At 37.7% G+C, this 21109-nt stretch overlaps 2 protein-coding genes across 2 annotated transcripts in view; both read right to left on the bottom strand.

Annotated features, from left to right (window-relative positions):
• Positions 1 to 448: 448 nt before the first annotated feature.
• The window catches only part of LOC113112088 (integrin alpha-X), a 60740-nt gene continuing 40079 nt past the window's right edge, over positions 449 to 21109 (bottom strand). Inside the window, exons 22-30 of the mRNA XM_026277481.1 lie at positions 2673 to 2752; positions 2508 to 2594; positions 2339 to 2417; positions 2141 to 2236; positions 1827 to 1907; positions 1590 to 1700; positions 1396 to 1506; positions 1087 to 1197; positions 449 to 1007 (exon numbers count right to left, since the gene is read on the bottom strand). Of these exons, the coding sequence (XP_026133266.1) occupies positions 921 to 1007; positions 1087 to 1197; positions 1396 to 1506; positions 1590 to 1700; positions 1827 to 1907; positions 2141 to 2236; positions 2339 to 2417; positions 2508 to 2594; positions 2673 to 2752 (843 nt within the window). The 3' untranslated portion in view covers positions 449 to 920. The remainder of the gene's footprint in view (positions 1008 to 1086; positions 1198 to 1395; positions 1507 to 1589; positions 1701 to 1826; positions 1908 to 2140; positions 2237 to 2338; positions 2418 to 2507; positions 2595 to 2672; positions 2753 to 21109) is intronic.
• LOC113112090 (uncharacterized) lies at positions 13226 to 17591 on the bottom strand. The gene is made up of 2 exons (XM_026277483.1): positions 16116 to 17591; positions 13226 to 16063 (listed from the first exon to the last, which is right to left on the bottom strand). Exons 1-2 carry the CDS (start codon positions 17280 to 17282, stop codon positions 16052 to 16054), a joined length of 1179 nt encoding a protein of 392 aa, XP_026133268.1. The 5' UTR covers positions 17283 to 17591; the 3' UTR covers positions 13226 to 16051.

Here is a 21109-nt window from a genome sequence, read left to right as displayed (position 1 = left end):
GACATTTTATGTCAAATACATACAAATTATATTGAGATCATGTTGCAAAATTGCATCTCCCTTCCAGAGTGTTTATTTAACTTTAATTGAATCTACTGCTTTGAAATCTCTACTTTTACCATTTATCATATCAAGCAAACCTAGACAGTAAAAAAAAGAGCCAAAAATGATATATATATATATATATATATATATATATATATATATATATATATATATATATATATCTGCGGCAAAGTGGAAAACTGTTCTGTGGTCAGACGAATCAAAATTTGAAGTTCTTTTTGGAAAGCTGGGACCCCATGTCATCCGTACTAAAGAGGACAAGGACAACCCAAGTTGTTATCAGCGCTAAGTTCAGAAGTCTTGCATCTCTGATGGTATGGGGTTGCATGAGTGCGTGTGGCATGGGCAGCTTACACATCTGGAAAGGCACCATCAATGCTCAAATGTATATCCAAGTTTTAGAACAACATATGCTCCCATCCTGCCATTGTCTCTTACAGGGAAGACCTTGCATTTTTCAACATGACAATGGCAGACCACATGCTGCATCAATTACAACATCATGGCTGCGTAGAAGAAGGATCCGGGTACTGAAATGGCCAGCCTGCAGTCCAGATATTTCACCTCATCATAAAGCCTCATAAAGAGGAAGATATAAAAAGAAAAGGGGATGCCACACAGTGGTAAACATGGCTTTTTTGAGATGTGTTGATGCCATGAAATTTAAAATCATCTTATGTTTCCCTCAAAATTATACATGTTCTCAGTTTAAACATTTGATGTGTCATCTATGTTGTATTCTGAATAAAATATAGAATTTTGAAACTTCCACATTGTTGCAGTCTGCTTTTATTCACAATTTGTACAGTGTCTAAATTTTTTTGGAATCTGACTTGTAATTAATAAATTCTGCATTAATTTTCATTTAGATTTTCCACTTCATCAGTATTTTGTGTTGGATCCTTCCTGTGTTGCTTGGCCTTTCTTTTAAAAAAACCACTCTATTAAGGAAAGGAAAATAAAACATTATTCATTACATTAACACTATTAGAGAATTATGAAAAGGCTGGTATATTGCACCTTATAGAGGGCAGCTGTGATGAGTGACATGATCAGCACTCCTCCAATAACTCCTCCAGTGACCTCCTTTAGGATGCTGAATTCCTCATAGACCTCCACCTGAGTGCTTAACTTCACAGGCACCAACACAATAAAGATTTCATACTATTAGAAGCTAAATCTCACAAATTTTGATGCATAGATAGTATAATGTTTAAGTAATGTCACTAACAGTTGGAGATTATTAGAATAATCTGTTTTGTTTAAAGTGTTATATAAATAAATATAGGTGAAATTATGATATTATCTTTAGTGAATTATACGCATTACCTCGCACACTGACACAGAGCCCAGGGAATCAGAGAAGTATATATATTTATCCTCATCATAATCCATAGATGCTGTACTGACCAACTGAAAAGATGCAGACCTAATCCCAATCTATGAAAATAAATGTTGTGTATATTAGAATGGCAGAAAAGCTCTCATCTAATAAAGATTTCACGCTCTGTAACTTCAGATACCTGCTCAATCCACCCAGAGCTCAAGTTGCTGGAAATATTATAGAACTTCCTTTCATTTCTCATTAGATTCACATCACACCTGAAAACTGCACACACCGCCACAGAGCAATTCTGACAGAAAAAAAAAAAAAAAAAACCCTTAAAACAGTTAAATGTTTATTTTGACACAATTTACAGTTAAATAAGATATTTTATTCAAAATAATTTCCAATTAAAATGAATACAAATCTAACCCACCAAGACATTTTTCTTTTTGAGCACTTTCAGAAAATTGGTCAAGGTGGGCTGCTCATCTCTTTCCTTGAAGCAATCTGGAATCTTTTACAAAGCAAAATATTTCTTTATGACTTAAAATGTCGGTTCACTCCAAAATATAGTTATACTTCTATAGAACCAGAAGGAAATTATTTACATTACAGACAATGAAAGTATTAAATTAAATTTGGACTGCAAAAGTCATATGGACTACAATAATGGCACCATGAAGACAAAAATTGACTTTGGTTTGTGTTTGTTTCTCCTTGATTTATTTGATTTGCACACACTTTTACCTGTAAGTTTTTATTAGTCCAGATGTTTTCAACTCCCAGTTTTACAGGTACTCTAATGAAAACTGTTAAATTTAGCTCTCTAAACTCATTCTTCACCTTTAAGACATAAACAGGAGGAGACTGATTAATACCAACAACTGATTTTATTGTGATATGTAAGAGGGAATAATGAAACACATAATTCAGAAAAAACTTTACCTCCAATATCTGTTTTAGTGGTTTTTCAAGATTATTCTTCCCACTTGTGAAATTGATGTAAAGGCTGGAATCTGTATGTCTTTAGGAGAAACATCCATTGAGAAAAGCAAACTACAAAGGATCCAGAAATCATAATTGTAAGCACACTACAGCAAACCAAAGCACTGACCTCAACAAGGCAACATAGATAGCATGTTTTACACTTATGTTTTTAATTTTCAACAGTTCACTGCTTTCAGAGTGATTTGCATTGCCACTGGAAATGACAGAACATTTTGGTTAGTGCTACTTTTCATGCTGATATAATTCATTTGATAGACACAGATTAACATACCTGGTAAGAGATGCACTCAATGTCACCTTTTGGTCAAAATTACTTTGTTTATTAATACTGTAAATAATATCAAACACTGCCTAGAAGAAAGAGGTAAGATGTTAAAAAGCATTATAAAACATTTTAAATCTAGGATGCTTACAATTAATATATTTTAATTTGTGCATATGTGTATCTAGATACAGCGGGATCAAGAAGTCAGTTGTGAGACAGTTGTAAGCTCTCCAACTCATTGAGTCTTAACCCTATTGAGTACTGGACCCCAGTCCAACTCTGAACCATCCTCAAGGATCCCCAGAGCAAAACTGAACTCATTTAGTATAATTTATATGTATGGGAGGACCAAATGCAATCAAGTATAATTCAAGTTATTGGACTTGTCCAGAAGTGGCAATATCAATATTGGATTTTTCTTTCATGGGAACATGTCATGTATAAATAAATAAAAATTGTGATATGAATACAATAGACAAATGTACATATTTATGCGCTTACTAAAAATACCCTGAAATTTGGTAAACTGGTATATATATATTATTTAGGTATAATATTATGTGCATTGAGCAATAAAGAAATGCTCCAAATAAAGTTTAATTATAATTTTAAATCATTAGATCTTAAGTGATATGTCTATATATATATATATATATATATATATATATATATATATATATATATATATATATATATATATATATATATATTAATATATCAATGAATTAATGAAATAAATGTATTTTAAAGAAAATGTGCCATTTATTTATTTTTATTTTTTTCCACTAGGCTTCAGAATCTACAGCCATGTGTGTCTTGAGTTTGAGCTCTGTCACGTTGATTCTTTATCAACTATTTATTTTTAGGGATACCCCCGTTGACCGGCCATAAATCAGAACCAGACGGTTTTTGCTTAAAATACACAATTGGCCGGTTTTTGTTCTTTTTTTCCGGAAGTGCGTCTGCATGCACATACTACATTGCAATCATTCGCTATCATGTAATTTGTGTGGTATTTTGAAATCTGTGCGCGGGACACAGGCAGCTGTTGAGCACAGGAAGAGCAGTGCTATGGAGTCAAAATCATGCTGCATATATACACAAAAAAATAAGTTTTGCAAAAGAAAATAACGTTTTGCTGATGCAAATTAAAGCATTTTTGCAAGCAAAAATAAAGTATTGGAAAATTATTGGGAGAAAAAAAATGAATTTTTGCAAAAGAAAATAAAGAATTGCAAAACATAAATGAAACAGCTCGAAAGCAATGATTTTGCAAAACATATTTTCCATGGTCATATCCATTAATTTATTTGCAACGCTGCTTTTATTTTGCGTATCAGTCTAGTTTGAACTTACGATAACGTTTTCCTTTTGTATTAAATTTTTCTGAGCATCTCACTTTGTGGCACTGTTTTGACATGGGGGTGAATTCAAGGGACGAGGGCGTGTACAATATGATGTCATCGGCCCATGATGCAGCTCACTGATCCGGGTACTGTCATGAGCAGTGGTTTGCCAGTGGATCATTTCTTCTTATTCACTAGCATTAAGTGAAGAAAGTGAAAGTGAAAGTGAAGTGACATTCAGCCAAGCATGGTGACCCATACTCAGAATTTGTGCTCTGCATTTAACCCATCCGAAATGCACACACACAGAGCAGTGAACACACACACACACACTGTGAGCACACACCCGGAGCAGTGGGCAGCCATTTATGCTGCGGCGCCCGGGGAGCAGTTGGGGGTTCGATGCCTTGCTCAAGGGCACCTAAGTCTTGGTATTGAAGGTGGAGACAGAACTGTACATGCACTCCCCCCTTAAAACTTGCATGTTTTCATTTTATTAACTTTATTGACAAATGTATGTGTGTATTAGCAGCATTGGCTCAAGTTAAAGAAGTTGTCAACATGAACATCTGCTGTTTATTTCTCTCGATGTATACAATTTTATAGCATTAAAATGTGTATTGCTTCATTTGGTTAACTTCATGTGTATTAACATTGTTTCTTTACCATCTCTTTACTTGTGGGAGGACGCCAAAACTTTATTTTCCTTTGCAAAACTTTATTTTTTTTTTGCATATATGAGGCATTATTTTGACACCATACAGAGCTACATGTCTGAGGCACAGATAGCAGGAAGTGAACAGTCGTTGGTATAATGGCGCACAAATAAGAGCCCTTTTCCTGGACTCAATGAAGTTGCGTGAGCGTACTGTACCTGTCCACACCCTCCACAAGCGTAGACAGTGAATCTCTGCCTACCGTGTTGGGAGAAACTGAACTCTGACCTGCCCCTCCCCCCACACACAGATGCTCTGGTTGGTGTGAGAGCATCATGTCGAGGAGACAGTGGGTTTTTAATTGTAAAGGCAAGTTTGTTTTATTTTCACTGCCAAAGAATGAAAATCAGAAGAACCAATGGCTAAAATTCATTTTTACCAAAATACCAGAGCAGTACAACAAATCCTTACCAGACCAGAGCAGTTCACAACATTTCACTGATGACTGCTTTTCTAATCTCGGTGAGTACAAGGCGGGATTTTCAAAGCGTTTGGCCATAAAAGACCAACTTTATTTAGACCAACGAGCATCTCCGAATCACAACGCGAAGTATGATTATGAAGTTCTGTGTTTGTTTTCTCCCGAGCGTTTTATCAGTATGTGTGCTGTCTGCAGCCTGTCTGCACTGATCTTCATTTACAAAAACGTCATTAAAATGAAGTGTAACTCCGTGAATACTCAATGAAGAGACATGAGAGAGATATCTATAGAAAGCTTGACATGTCTACTTTAAAAATAAACAAGTGCTGGCGAAAACAGATATTCTGTGATAAAGTAATCCATATGAAAACAACGCGATGTCTGTTTTTCACGTCTCCCTTCATTATATCTAATGTGACCACGCCCCCGCGCTGAACGCGCTATTCAGATTCAAACTGAAGCGCGCGGCTTGAATACACCCACACAGAAGAAAAAGCAGCGAGACTCAAGTTCAAGTTTTTTATTTTACTGTTTGCTTCGTGGTGAGAGGAATAAGACATAATTCACCCCAAACAGATGCTAACGCATTGTTTACCGTGAAGTTGTGTGCGGAACAACCAATCAAAATTATGTCAGTTGACCAATCAGAACACTGTATGCTACCGAAAGGTTGGGTTTAAGGAAACTGAATCTTTTGAACAGCTTCGCGTGAACCGTTTGGGGATCTCTGAGAATTGAGGTAATTTTAAAATGATATTTTGACAAAATGACAATGTTTTTTAACCTTGGATGGATTTAAACCTAATGTACAGGACTTATAAACAGTGATAGGAAGATTAGAATTTTCATCTCACTGGCTCTTTAAAGAAAAAAAAAAGAATATATATATATATATATATATATATATATATATATATATATATATATATATATATATATATATATATATATATATATATATATACACATGGAGACAGCCTTGGTCAGTTTCTAGAAAGAGTCGACAATCTACAGGTGTCTGGGAACATCGGTGGGGAACGCGAGAAAGGTATGGCTGCACTGCTCACCCGAAAGAAGTAAGGAAATGTTACAATTTTAAGTTAAGTAGAGTACTTAGAAAATGGGGGGGCGGGGTAATGGGGGGTCTGGTTAACATGTTAAGTTAGGTAGAGCACTTTCAGCTGTGAGTCCCATAATGGGGCTTCTGGCTAACAGGTTAACACACCAAATAAAAATACCACCATGCATAGGCTGAAAACTGTGGAAGCAAATAAATAAGAATCATGTTTATTGTCTAGCCAATATTAGTGTAATGGAGGAGTCATCACAAGACATGGAATCAATTTGCAAGCTTTTAATAAGAAATATTGTGGTCGTACAGGCAGGGGTTAATGACAGCGAACACAGCAAAGAAGGACAGACAGAATCGTAGTTGGTGCACAGGTGAAATGCCAGGGTATCAAGCAGAGAATCACAGTCCAATAAACTAGCAATAATCCGGTAGGCCGGCAGCAGTAATCGTAAACGGGAAACAGATCAAATCAATAACAAGCAGACATCAGAAATAGTAAACACTCAGAAATGCAAACCGTAGTAAGACAAGACCTTGCGATGAACACAAGAAAGCTGGCAGCTTAAATACTAAAATCCAATGAGCTGCAGTTGGAGAGTAATCGGAGTGCAAGGAAGAGTATATTTGGGAGTGCATTTAGTGCAATAGTCATTGTGTGTGTGTGTGTGTGTGTTGTTGTAGGAAGAGTTTCAGGTGCAGGATGAATGTGAAATGGAGTTTAATGGATATGTGAAGTCCACTTTGGAGTGCCCTCTGGTGGCCATAACAGGCACTCTCACTTGTGATCATGACAATATCCCCCCTCACCCTTAAGGAGTGGCTTTCAGACGCTCCTAATTAAAGAAAAGTCCAAAGTTCAGGTGGGAGGTGGAGAGGAGGTAGAGGAGGTAGGGCCAGGTCCATGTGGAAGTGCCGACAGAGCAGGAATCCAGGGTGGAGCAGGTGGAACTGGAGCCCACAGGGCAGAGCTAGTGGAACTGGAGCCCACCGGTGCGGAGCAGGTGGAACTGGAACCCACCAGGGCGGCGCAGGCAGAACTGGAGCCCACCGGGGAGGCGCAGGCAGAACCGGAGCCCACCAGGATAGTGCAGGCGGAACCAGAGCCCACCAGGGTGGAGCAGAAGACCACCAAAGTACAGCAGATGGGACAGAAGCCCACCAGGGCAGAGCAGACTCTTGGACAGGTTCAAGGACTGGGACAGGCTCTGGAGTGAATTCAAGGACTGAAGTGGACTCTGGAGTGGAGTCTGGAGTCAATCTCTGAACTGGAGGATGTTCTAGAAGGGGTTTATAGCCTGGAGCGAGTTCTAAAGTCCCTTCATGGTATATAGCAGAGACATGATGACCCATTTAAAGATCTGTTGAGACATGACAAGATTCTGGAAGGTCTGTTGAGACGTTACAAGGTTCTAGAAGGTCTGCTGAGATGTGACGAGACTCTGGAGAATCTGCTGAGACGTGTCGAGGTTCTGGAGAGTCTGCTGAGACGTGACGAGGCTCTGCAGAGTCTGCTGTGATGTGACGAGGCTCTGGAATTTCTGCCAAGACGTGACACGGCTCTGGAATGTCTGCTGATACATGACGAGGCTTTGGAAGATCTGTTGTGGTATGATGAAGCTCTGGAAGATCTGCTAAGATGTGTTAAATCTCTGGAAGATCTGCTGAGATGTGATGAAATTCTGGAAGATCCTTTGTGATTTGACTGGGCTCATAAAGATCAACTGTGACTTGATTTAGTTCACAAAGATTGGTGGTCACTTGACTTTGCTCATGAAGACTAACGGTGACTTGATTTGACTCATGAAGTTTACCTGTGACTTTACTTGACTTATGGAGATTAATGGTGACTTGGCTTTGTTTATGATGATCAACTGGGACTTGACTTTGTTCATGAAGATCAACTGTGGCTTGACTTGACTCATGAAGTTTAACTGTGGTTTTACTTGACTCATGGAGGTTAATGGTGACTTGACTCACAAAGATCATTGGCGACTTGACTTTGCTCATGAAGACTAACGGTGACTTGATTTAACTCATGAAGTTTACCTTTGGCTTTACTTGACTTATGGAGATTAATGGTGACTTGGCTTTGTTCATGAAAATTAACTGTGGCTTGACTTGACTCATGGGGGTTGGTTAATGGTGACTTGACTTTGTTCACGGAGATCAACTATGGTTTTACTTGACTCATAGTGGTTAATGGTGACTTGACCTGACTCTGGACAGTCAGCGGAGACTTGACCTGACTCAACTGACTTAACTGGACTTCGATTCAGGAAGATCGACAATGACTTGACTTGTGAAGATCAACGGAGACTGAACTTGATTTTGGAAGATCAACAGGGACTTGACTTAAGTCTGGAAGATCAATGGGAACGTGATGACTCCCAAAGATCAACTGTGGCGGCCATTTCATGTAGGGGGGCCGGACTGGGCTGGTGGCCATCTTGTGCAGAGGTGCTGGACTGGTGGCCATCTTGTGCAGAGGCGCTGGGCTGGCAGCTATCTTGTGCAGCAGTGTCGGCTTGACAGGCCTGACAAAAGCAGACTCTGGAATGGCAGCCATGTCGTAGAACGTTTCTGGAATCGGAGATACTGCAGGACTGCAATGTTCCTCATCCACAACACCCACAGTGAACGCTGATCCAGCAGTCCAGAGAACATAATCCAAGAAGTTGCAGAACGATGAACAAGGACCCTCATGAATTACTTTAGACTTTAAAGGTTGATTAAGGCCATCACAGAAAAAAGTCTATTAACAGACAGTCTGGTAGATCTGAGCCATTGGCTAAGGCCAAATATTCCCCAATGTAATGTTCGATAGTCCATGTGCCCTAATACAGCTCTAGTAACAGACTTGCTGTGCTCATACCTGACCAGTGTTCATTGGGTAAGTCACTGGATTCATTCATGACGAGGTCTTCTGTAATGGAGGAGTCATCACAGGACATGGAATCCTTTTGCAAGCTTTTAATAAGAAACATTGTGGTCATGCAGGCAGGGGTCAATGACGGCGAACACAGCAGAGAAGGACAGGCAGAATCATAGTCATTGTACAGGTGGAATGTCAGGGTATCAAGCAGAGAATCACAGTCCAATAAACAAGCAATAATCCAGTAGGCTGGCAGCATTAATCGTAAATGGGAGACAGACCAAATCAGTAACAGGCAGACAACAGAAATAGTAAACGCTCAGAAATGCAAACCGTAGTAAGACAAGCACTGCATGAAAAGAGCTGTATACGGACAACTACGAGATGGGAAATCTCTGCTAAACTGTAGGTTTGCCAGATAAATGAGGCAGAGTGCTTGGAAAGGTAATATACAGAAGTAAACTTGTGAAACATCCAGAAACCTTACGTATGTGGATGTATATAGGAACTGGTGGAAGTTTCCAGGAATCCTTACAGCTGGTTGTGAGGAGGGCTGGGTGTGAGGTGTGAAGGGCTTTTTATATGTTAATGACCCCCAGGTATGGTGGGGGGAGTGGGGGGGGTAACAATGTCTCTTAAAGACAGCACATACAGTATTGTGGAACATAAAAACTGTGTTTGCTAAATACGTTTATTATTAATATAATTTAATTAGTCTATTTAAGAAACTTAGCATCATTCAAATTAACTGAAATTCAATGGACACAATTACCATTTTAATATGTGAAAATTATGTCTCTGACTTTTCATGTTCTTTTCATGATTTCATGATCACTACATTTATCAAAAATATATTTATCATTAGTAGCCTAATATTAGTTGCTAAGGACTTCATTTGGACAACTGGGGATTTTCTCAATATATATATATATTTTTTTTTTTTTTTTTTTTTTTTTTTTCTGCCAAATACTTACAAGTAATTTTTTTTTTTTTGAGTTTTACTTTATATGACTGGTTATGGTCCAGGGACACATATTATAAATTTTATGTAAGTTTAATTGCTATATCAAAATAACTTGTGGTAGATCATATCAAGCGACACAGCCAAGCGACTTTCCGCAACACACCTTATCCCCTAAACACGCTTGTTAGTAATATAATTCAATTTGTTATTTTGACTGTTGCAAAAATTTTCTCAAATAAACAAAGTCAATAGACATGATTACCTTTTTAATGTGTAAATATTACTTTATATGTCTGACTCTTCATGGGTTACATTAGTTAAGAGGAATACAACAAACATTGTTTTAGTAGCTATATCAAGAAAAAGGTTAACTGTAAAGTTTGACATTTACAGATAATGACATAAATGAAAATAGACATTAAGAATGACAAAACAAATTTCTAAATCTCTACCACAGTGCATAGTGGAATTACAACCGAGACCTTCTCTTTAGTGTGACTTAACTGCACGGTTGATGTACTAAGTACACATCTGCCTGCAATACACTCCACAGGTGTGCCTCGGTGACGTAAGGGAATGCAACCAATGACATGACAGTATCATTCGCGCAAACACAATTTAAATTGTCGGCATTGTGTGAAGTAATTTTTTGCGAATTGCGACTTGGTGAAACTGACTATTGTTTGTGATGGCGTGTAAAAGAAACCTGAGTTTTACTACTCCCGTGAATAATAGGGCTTTGCAACCCGCAGCAAATATGATTTAATGAAACCGTTGATCTCCGGTCAGAACGCTTTGTCTCGTCAGCTTGAGGGTTTGATGGAGAAGCAAGCTGCAAACACTGTTCTTCTCGAAGAAGATGCTATCCAGCATCTCTGTGCCTATGAGCGAAAGTTTGACGAGCAAAGACCGCAAGAGGAACAAAAGACCGCGGGAAGAGCCATTACATAAAATGATAAAGAGGGCGCAAAACATGGGCATTGCGGTAAGTTGAGTTTTATTTTAGCGGACAATATAGTAGTAAAGATGTGTATAATAAAGGCTAGATGTTTGGCCCGCACCGCATTTGGCGGCCATCTTACCACGGGGAGCTCGCTCGCAGTATTGTGTTTTAATGTTGCATGGACTTTTAAATAACCATAACTTGCTCCATTTTCTACCGATTTTCAAACGGTTTGGTTTGTTATAAACGTTAGAGATTAACCTATGACACTTAGGGATGTCATTCAATGTTACAGGAAGCTGCAAGGTGCCTTCACAATTCGGAAAACAACCCACATAAATATGATCCACAAACTGGGTAAGACTGCTGTTTTTCTGCTATGTTTATTTGGCCTTTGTGGGCCATGCTGTTTATGGGGTTTTACATATTCCTTTTAAATGTATTTAATGAGACACTTCTCTCTTTCCACACAGAATAAGTTCGCCTCGTAACCAAGCAGTCATGACTTATCTGCTAGAGGAATTAAAAACGTTTGCAGATGCAGACCCTGAGTGTATACAAGGTAATTTTAAAATGTTTAACAATTTTAATGTCCATAATTTTAGTGTCTTATATTTTGTCCATCTTATGATTTCAATAGTGTAGTTTCTGTCATTTATCTGAAATTTCTTTTATTCAGCGTGTTGCAAGGCATACTTTGAAACACTTCAGAGAAAGTACAATTTGTCTCAGCCAGAAAAGTCCCAGCTAAGAGATACCATTAAAACAGGAGCTAAAAAACGACAAAGGAAAAGACTGGTGAGTGTAGAAATTCATCAACTTGTCTTTAAAGGGACAGTTCACCCCGAATTGAAAATTATTTTCTTCTGATAACCACAAAAGAAAATATTTTTAGGAATGTTTTAAATCAAACTGATCATGAGCTCCAATCACTTCCATAGTTTTTTTCTTTTTTTTTCTACTTTAAAGTCAATGGGGCTCATGATTGGTTGGATTATAAACATTCCATCTTTTGTGGTTATCAGAACAAAGACATTTACAGGTTTGTAACAACATGAGAGTGAGTACATTGGCAGAATTTTCATTTTTGAGTGAACTATTCCTTTAAGTTTGACCAGTGCTGGCCCTGACCAATTTGCTGCCCTAGGCAAGATTTTACCTGGCGCCCCATGCATCACAGCCCATTTCACCCTGTCATTGTGTTCATGATTTAGCATACACACACACACATATATATATATATATATATACACACACACACACACACACACACACACACATTACAGCAGAACTGTTTCCAACACTCATAATAAATCATCATATTAGAATGATTTCTAAAGGATCATGTGATAGACTGGATGTCACATGTGACACTGAAGAATGGAGTAATGATGCTGAAAATTCAGCTTTGCATCACAGAAATAAATGATAATTTAAAGTATTATAAATTGAAAACAAATTATTTTAAATTGTAATAATATATCACAATATTACATTTTTCTGTATTTTTGATCAAATAAATGCAGGCTTGATGAGCAGAAGAAACTTCTTTCAAAAACATTAAAAATAGTAATGTTTCCAAACTTTTGGCCTGTACTGTATCCCCCCAAAACTGCACAACTGTAGAGTAAAACATTAATAAAAAAGTGATAATAAAAATGCGTCTTAAAACTGACATGATTATACAAAATCACAGTCTGGGGACTCAGAACTCAGACATTAAGTTTAAGGTAAAAATAACTGCCATGAAATCATCTTACTCCTATGCAATAAATTGTTCTTTCACTCCATCTCTTTACCTCTGTCTTTATCCTCTTCTCTTCTTTTTGGCACTGTATCTATCACAGACTATGCTCATTTATAATGTGTCATGTAAATTCGGCCTTCCGTCACAATCAGGAAACTTTCACCGTGTCTAGAACTGGCGCGAGCTGCCAGGCCCGTTTCTACGAGCTGTGTGTTAACAAAAGCAGTGCTGTCTACATTGGATGCGGCGTCGGGCACGCTACACAACAAATTACCAACAACTGATCGTGCGCGCGCTCTGTTTCTGACGCACTTCAAGCACTCGATGGGCGGGGGAAGATTGAAGAGCCGGACTTTTTTTTTTGCTTTATTTGGTAGTATTTCGAATTAATGGTTTTTAAATAGTAGCCTATTATAAAAAAAAAAAAAGAAAATATGTAAAAATAATAAAAAATAAATAAATAAATCACTCACTCATTCTGGCGCCCCTATGGATGACTGGCGCCCTTAGCATTTGCCTATACCGCGGGCCGGCCCTGATTTTGATACATTTCTCTGTGTTTTTAGTGGTTAACACATTGTGTGTTTTGCAGTTGCTGGATTCCAGGTCCAAGGTTGTTCAAACCGATGCAGAGATGGAGCTTTGGCAGACTGCAACAGTAGACCTGATGTCTGACGAGGAGGATGCCATTGTTGATGGAAGGCCAGCGTTGATTGTGAGGTCTCCATCTCACATCCTCAGCGCAGATTGGAGGCAGACATGCGCTACACTATTTTGCATCATCAGCGTGTTAAGGCTGATGGAAATGGACATGATGGACCTTCCTTTCTTCAACTTTAACTAAACCACACTGGTTTTGCAATTTTAATAACTGCACCACAAACTGCACATTTTCACTTATTCTCTTCTATTTTATATTATTCTTTGTATACTTATTAGGTTAGATTTATTTAGTTTTATTTTCTCTAACTGTTATAATATTGCTTGTGTTTGGTTAAATTTTATAAAAGTACTTTTTCCCCCTGTACAGTTCCTATAGTTTTATTTATATATTTATTTATATATTTAATGCTTTAAGTGTTTTGGTTTAATTTTAATAAAAATAAATTCTGAATCCATTCTGTTTTCCATTTTTGAGGGGGTTGGGTTGTATAGTGGGTAGGGTGGTTATGGTTTATTAATATAGCTGGCCAAAACCAATCAAGTCACTAGCAAGCAAGCAAGCAAGCAACTTTATTTATATAGCACATTTTTAAACAACAGACGCTGCCCCAAAGTGCTTTACAAAATTAATAAATTAAAATCATACAATAAAATAAACATACTTATTCAAAAGCTAAAGAAAACAAATACGTTTTTAAATAGGACTTAAAAGTTGTTACCGATGGAGCTGACCTCACATGGAATGGGAGACTATTCCAGAGTTTGGGACCTACTACAGAAAAAGCTCGATCTCCTTTTGATTTTAGACTACAACGAGGGACCTTTAAAAGCCGTTGATCGGTAGACCTAAGGACTCTAGAAGGAGAGTAAGGAACAATAAGATCACTGATGTACTGGGGTGCAAGGCCTGACAGCGCCTTGTAGACAAACAAGAGAATTTTAAAATCAATCCTGAATTTGACCGGAAGCCAATGTAAGGATTGTAGTACAGGAGTAATATGGTCTCTCTTTCTCACCCCCATTAACAGCCTTGCTGCTGCATTCTGCACTAACTGCAAGCGGGCAAGCAAAGTCTGGGGAAGACCAATATATAGAGAATTACAATAGTCAAGCTTAGATGTGATAAAGGAGTGAACCACAATTTCCAAATCCTTACTGGATAAAAAATGCTTTACTTTAGCAATTGATCTCAGGTTAAAAAAGCTACCTTTAACAACGGCACCAATCTGTTTCTTAAAGTTAAGTGATGAGTCCATAATAACCCCTAAACTCTTTACATGATTCGCAGTCTTTAGGGATAAGGATCCTAAATGATCAGGAAAGGCAGGTGAGACGGGAGAGCCTACAATCAAAACCTCAGTTTTACTCTCATTTAATTGGAGAAAGTTGCTAGATAGCCAGAGTTTAATGTCACTGTAACATTCCTGTGCTTTGTTCAGTGAACAGGTTTTATCTAAGCTCACAGGAAGGTAAAACTGGAGATCGTCTGCATAACAGTGATATGAAATACTATACTTCCGAAAAATAGCGCTTAGAGGAAGCATGTAAAGAGAAAACAGCAACGGTCCCAAAATCGACCCCTGAGGGACACCACAAACTAAAGGGGCCAATGTGGAAGAGAAGTCTCCCAAATTCACAGCAACTGTCCTGTCTCTTAAATATGATGCAAACCACTGTAGTGCTATACCCTGGACACCAACCCAACACTCCAGCCGATTGAGAAGAATTTCATGGTCTATCGTATCGAAGGCAGCACTCAGATCCAATAAAACCAGAACAACATGTGATCCGGAGTCCAACGATAATAAAATATCATTAGTGACCTTGAGCAGTGCAGATTCTGTGCTATGACAGGTCCTAAAGCCCGACTGGAATGTATCTAAAATATCATAAGTATTCAGATATGAATATAGCTGCGAATAGACCACTTTCTCTAAAATCTTGGAAATAAAAGGCAATTTAGAAATTGGCCTAAAGTTGTTATGGACTGTATGATCCAAATTAGGTTTTTTTAACAAGGGATGAAGAATTGCATGTTTGAAACTTTTAGGTACTACTCCACTCATCAAAGAGCTGTTAATTATAGCTGTTAGGCTAGAACTCACAGTAGAGAAAACATCTTTAAAAAGATGAGTAGGTAGAACATCCAGTCTGCAACTACCTCCGTTCATTTTACAGACAATATCTGCTAACTGCGCTGAGGAAACCGGTTCAAAGTTTGAAAAAATATTAGACAGCGCAGGATTAATTGATGAACAGGATTGTAAAGGTACAATTTCACTTCTGATCTTCTCAATTTTTTGAGTAAAAAACAATAAAAATTCTTCACAAGTTTCTTGTGTGGCATCTCTCATGACATTCCTTGGGGGGTTTAAAATGGAATCAATTGTGTTAAACAGTACTTTTGGCCGGTTTGCATTATCTGAAATTACCTTAGAGAAAAATTTCATTTTTTCCTCCTTTACTACTTTCTGATAGTTAGCCAAAGAATTTTTTAACATTTCAGATGAAATTTGAAGTTTATCTCTCTTCCACTTGCGTTCAGCTTTTCTACATTCTTTTCTAAAAGTGCGTGTTACATTATTTAGCCAAGGTTGAGAGATTCCCTTGTGTTTCTTTAGTTTAAGAGGGGCAACACAATCTAAAGCAAAAGTGCAAGACTTAGTAAAAACCTCAACCTGCACCTCAATGTCCTCTCCATCGATTTTGTCTGTAACATGAGATAAATAAAATTCTGAAAAAAGGTTTGCAGTTGTAGAATTGATGGACCTAGCATAATGTAAAGGCTGAGAAGAGATTGGATAGATATAAGAACAAACAGCATCGAATACCACTGAATAATGGTCAGAAATACCTACATCTGAAACCTCCAGATTTGATACTGAAATACCAAATGATAACACAAGATCTAATGTGTGACCTTTCATATGAGTAGAACCAAAAACATGTTGTGTTAAATTAAAAGTCTCAATAAGAGAAAGAAATTCATTAACCAATGGCATTGATGGGCAGCATAAATGGACATTAAAATCCCCAAGGACCAAAAGTTTATCACAGCGAGACATCAAACCAGAGAGAAAATCAGAAAATTGCTGAATGAAATCCTTATTCCATTTGGGCGGTCTATATACCAAAGCACAGAAAAAAGAATCCAGAGTATCAATCTTTAGTAGCTGTACCTCGAAACTCGAATAGATTTGTGTGGATAGTAGTCTGCATTTAAAAGTGTTACGGAAAACAGTGGCAACCCCACCTCCTCGTCCTGCGGTCCGAGGAGAGTTCAAAGAGTCACAGCCTGGTGGTGTCAACTCACCCAAAGCCATCTGATCACCAGGATTCAACCAAGTCTCAGTAATAAAGAAAAAGTCAAGCGAACATGACATCATAAAATCATTCAAAATAAAGGCCTTGTTAGATATAGATCGTGCATTTAAGAGACCCATTTTTATGGAGGTGATTTCAGTCTTTTCCAACGGGACACTGGCAGTGTATTTTAACACGCTAAGATTGTTTACATTAACACCGCGTTTTACATCATTTAGATCATTCAGTTGATGACGACGAGAAGACCAGATGACTGGAACATGACTGTCAGAAGAAGCCATCTGAAAACTGCTATAACAGCGACGTGATCCACGATGCACATACCGTGGTCGACGCGTAATTCCCAGGGCAGCACATTGATTATAAACTCCGACTGGCAGGCGGTACGAGGATTTTAAACGTAGCAAGTCGGATGATGAATAGTATAAAGCCATATCGAAGATAAAACAATGGTCTGAGTATGCAGGCAGACAGAGAAAATCTGATTGATATTGACGATGATCAGCAGGGAGAGTCAAACACATCAAGAAAAACAAAAGGGATAACATTTACATTTTCCGCTCGCAATCCAGAGTTAATAGTGGACATTCAATCCTACCATGGACGAACAAAACACAGGAATCAGGTGGTATCACCCTGGTGTGCGTCCTTTCGTGAAGATCTTGACAAGAACGGCAGAGAAGTCAGTTGCATAGTTTCCAAACCATGAACAGACGACAAGAACCAGTTGAGATAAGCCTGTTTCGCGTCTTTCGCAGGAAACAGCAGAATAAACAGAACGGATGTGAGTTTAGTCTCCAAACCTGTGAGGACAGTCCTTTTTCAAATCCTTTTAAATTCGTTAAAATAGTTTAAAAATTTGCAGAAAAAAAAAAAAAAAAAAAAAAAAAAAAAAAAAACTTTTTAAAACTTTTAAAAAAGTCTAAAAATGCCGGAGAGCAGCGGCCGATACACACGCCAGCGTTCACTCAGACCGGATGAAGAACCTCCACTATGCTATGAGGGCTTGGGTTGGGCTAAATGAAAACCGTGACCAATCAAATACTAGTATCAGGAAATTTACAGGTCTCTGTCCCAATAGTTGTCAGGGTTTGGGGTGTTTTTTTTATTTAAACAACAATCAATGTTGAGAAAAAACACCAATAAGGACAGCAGAGGTGTGTCAAGGTGTGAAGTGAAAGGGCTCTTGAGGTGTGAAAATGTCTCCTGACAACATTCTTCAGGGGATTACTTGCCATGGCAACAAATGGCTGCATATACCACGGGGATATCCCTTCAGCAAGATACATCCGAATTGGTATCATTACGGGAGTTTCCTAAGTTGGTGGAATTTGAAGTTTACCCTCAGTGGAACTAGTAGATACTTCCGAAAATCAGTGGTGTATACAGGAGTTTCCTAGTACAGATACACCTCTTTTCATGCAGTGAAGACCTTGCAATGAACACAAGAAAGCTGGCATCTTAAATACTAAAATCCAATGAGCTGCAGCTGGAGAGTAATCAGAGTGCAAGTAAGGGTGCTTGTGGGAAATGTAGTGCAATAGTCATTGTGTGTGTGTGTGTGTGTGTGTGTGTGTGTATGTGGTTGTAGGAAGAGTGGCAGGTGCAGGGTGCACTGCTCCGGGTGTGTGCTCACAGTGTGTGTGTGTGTGTGTTCACTGCTCTGTGTGTGTGCATTTTGGATGGGTTAAATGCAGAGCACAAATTCTGAGTATGGGTCACCATACTTGGCTGAATGTCACTTCACTTTCACTTTCATAAACCACAAGTCAGCACTCTTAAAAAAACACTATAAATTTACATTAACGGTGTTTAAAGAGATTTGTTTTTTTTGGGGGGGTTAGGCTTGACGTCGGCTTCCTCCTAATTTTGTTCTCCCTCTTCTCTCACAGGGTGCATTGACTGTGCTTTCCTATCTTCTTCGTCTCTTCAACATTCGGGTCGTGGTCACCAGTAGTACGGGTCCAAGAATGTTGTCTTGCACATAAGCTGCCAGCTTGCTTCTGGCAGAGCTTTATATTTCTCATCTTAAATAGACATGATGCCAGCTTTCAGGTTGGCTGTCAGTTGTCCATCCTCATCCGATGGGGCAAATGTGTCATCTTTAATGAGACGCCGCACAGGGAGAAGAATTGATGCTGTATGCTGATCTGTGATGTAAATGTCTCTTGACAAGCAGCATTGTAGATGTGTTGAGCTTTTAATTATAATGTATGCTCTCTTTTGAACTAAATTATTTATAATGTTTTTTTTTTTCGGTGGGAAAGAAATATAACTGGTGTTGCAGCTTAAAACCGGTAACACCGTCAACACAGTCTATTGCGGCAAGCATAATACATATATAATGTCTCCAAAAACTCCAAAATGTTTTTTGTCATGTCTGTAATGCATGTGCATTTCTCAAATCTAAAATAGCATATAAAACATGTTCATTTGTACTATCTAAACCTGTTTTGCAAGTTTGAAACCCTCATAAGACAATCTACATATGAAAGAGCGAGAAATTCACACCTTTATATCGACCCCCACAAACTATACAGAACTACCCCACAAAAACCCCAACCCCCTCCAGCTGAACTGAAATCGGCCTGTTCGGCATGTGTTTAATCATGTTACTGGGTTGAAATATTCCTGCACTCACAGTAGCTGTACTCTTTGTATTAATTATTTCCTCACCGCCCATATTATTATTTTCACAAGACCATAATAATAACAAATTATCAATTGATAATTAATCATTATGTTTTGCGAAAATCATTGTTATTTGTGATTGTAGGCGTTTGAGGAGGGCTTTAAGACCAAGCTGAACCCTCTGTCAGCTGCTCCCACTTTACAGTGAGTGTGAGCGCTGAATGACCCAGCTTCATCGTCAGCAAGTTTTGATTTTACAAAATCCGTTTGAGCGAATACAACTCATTGATCATGAGCCCAACATTTGGCAAGGCAGGAAAACATTCAGTCTACCTGAAAAAAAAAGTATTTTATTGTTAATTGTTCAAAGTTAATGCTGTTAAATAGAAAGTAACAAATATATATATATATATATTGTAGGCAATTGTATATTGCTAAAATTTACTCATGCCGATGGTTTGTTTTATTTATTTTTATTTTATTTTATTTTTTAGAATAACTGTAGCCTATATTGTTAAAACAAAACGTTTTTGGTTGCAGGCAGATATAGGCCTATATTATTAAAAATATATTATCATTACAAATATTTGAATCGTCCCTTACCTTAATTTCTTAAAGAATAAACACTTATTTTATAAGAATAAACATTCTAAATAAAGAATAAAAGAAAGAATCTCAATTAGCCCTTAACACCTTATTTTCCATTTCTGGAGTTAACTGGCAACTCTAATGATGATGTAATTATTTTTTGACTCCCTAAAGTGGCACCTTGCCCAAAAAAATAAAATAAATAAATCAATCCCCCTTGTAGGAGATATGCGAGTGATTCATAGATTTAAAAAAGAAAAAAGTGTGTGCTTCATTTTGGAAAATGAATACAGCTCGGAAAAAAATTATATGATGAAAAAGTCATGCTAACATATTATTAATTCATATAAGTAATTTAAGCATTTAAAACCTTTTTATACTAGATTCAACTTGAATTTCAATACTATTGAACTGACTTTAAAATCTTAAGGAGTTTATAAATTGAAACCGTAAAATGTCACAATGCATGTTACAGGTCCCCTTCTTCGTGATCCCTTGTTTTAAACTTTAGTTAGTGTGTAATGTTGTTTTTAGAGTATAATTAATATCTGTAAAATTCTAAAGCTCAAAGTTCAATGCCAAGCAAGATATTTTATTTAACAGAATTCGCCTACAAAAAATGACCCGTTTGGACTACAGCCCTCTAGTTACTGCAGTAATGACGTCACTAAAACAGTTTTTTGACTAACCTCCGCCCACATAAATTCACAAAAAGGGGGCGTGGTCTTGTTGCCCTCCGACCAAGAAGAAGGAAGAGCTGCGTTTGTGTTTTCCATGTCGTTGAAACGCTGTTATTTTCATCTCGAAATCCAATAATCTTTGTTTGGGCTTCCCAGGGACACTGTACTTGGAGATTATTGGTAATAATAATAATTTATGTTTAACTCTGTTCCCGAAAATTATAATTCACATGTAAAACTTTGTGCAGCACATTTTGCTGAGGACAACTTCCTCAATCAGTTCAATGCCGAATTCGCAAAAAGATTATTCTTGAAAGATTAAAGAGTTCCCTCTTTGTCTGGAGAAGGCGTTGTTTATGGACCACAATCGGTAAGTGTATTTTATTATTTAAGTTGGTGCGTTTAACAGTTTCTGTAACTTACTACACAAAGGGCAACGCTGTTTAGCTTTGTTAACTGTATGTTAGAGCTGTGCA

The sequence above is a fragment of the Carassius auratus genome, chromosome 12, assembly GCF_003368295.1.
Source record: "Carassius auratus strain Wakin chromosome 12, ASM336829v1, whole genome shotgun sequence".
NCBI lineage: Eukaryota > Metazoa > Chordata > Actinopteri > Cypriniformes > Cyprinidae > Carassius > Carassius auratus.
Note: the sequence above shows the minus strand (reverse complement) of the source record. Positions and strands in the feature narration are given on the sequence as shown.

Coding starts and splice junctions, on each gene's coding strand:
- LOC113112090 (XM_026277483.1), bottom strand. CDS start 17,282: ATGTTATCCCTTTTGTTTTTCTTGATGTGTTTGACTCTCCCTGCTGAT.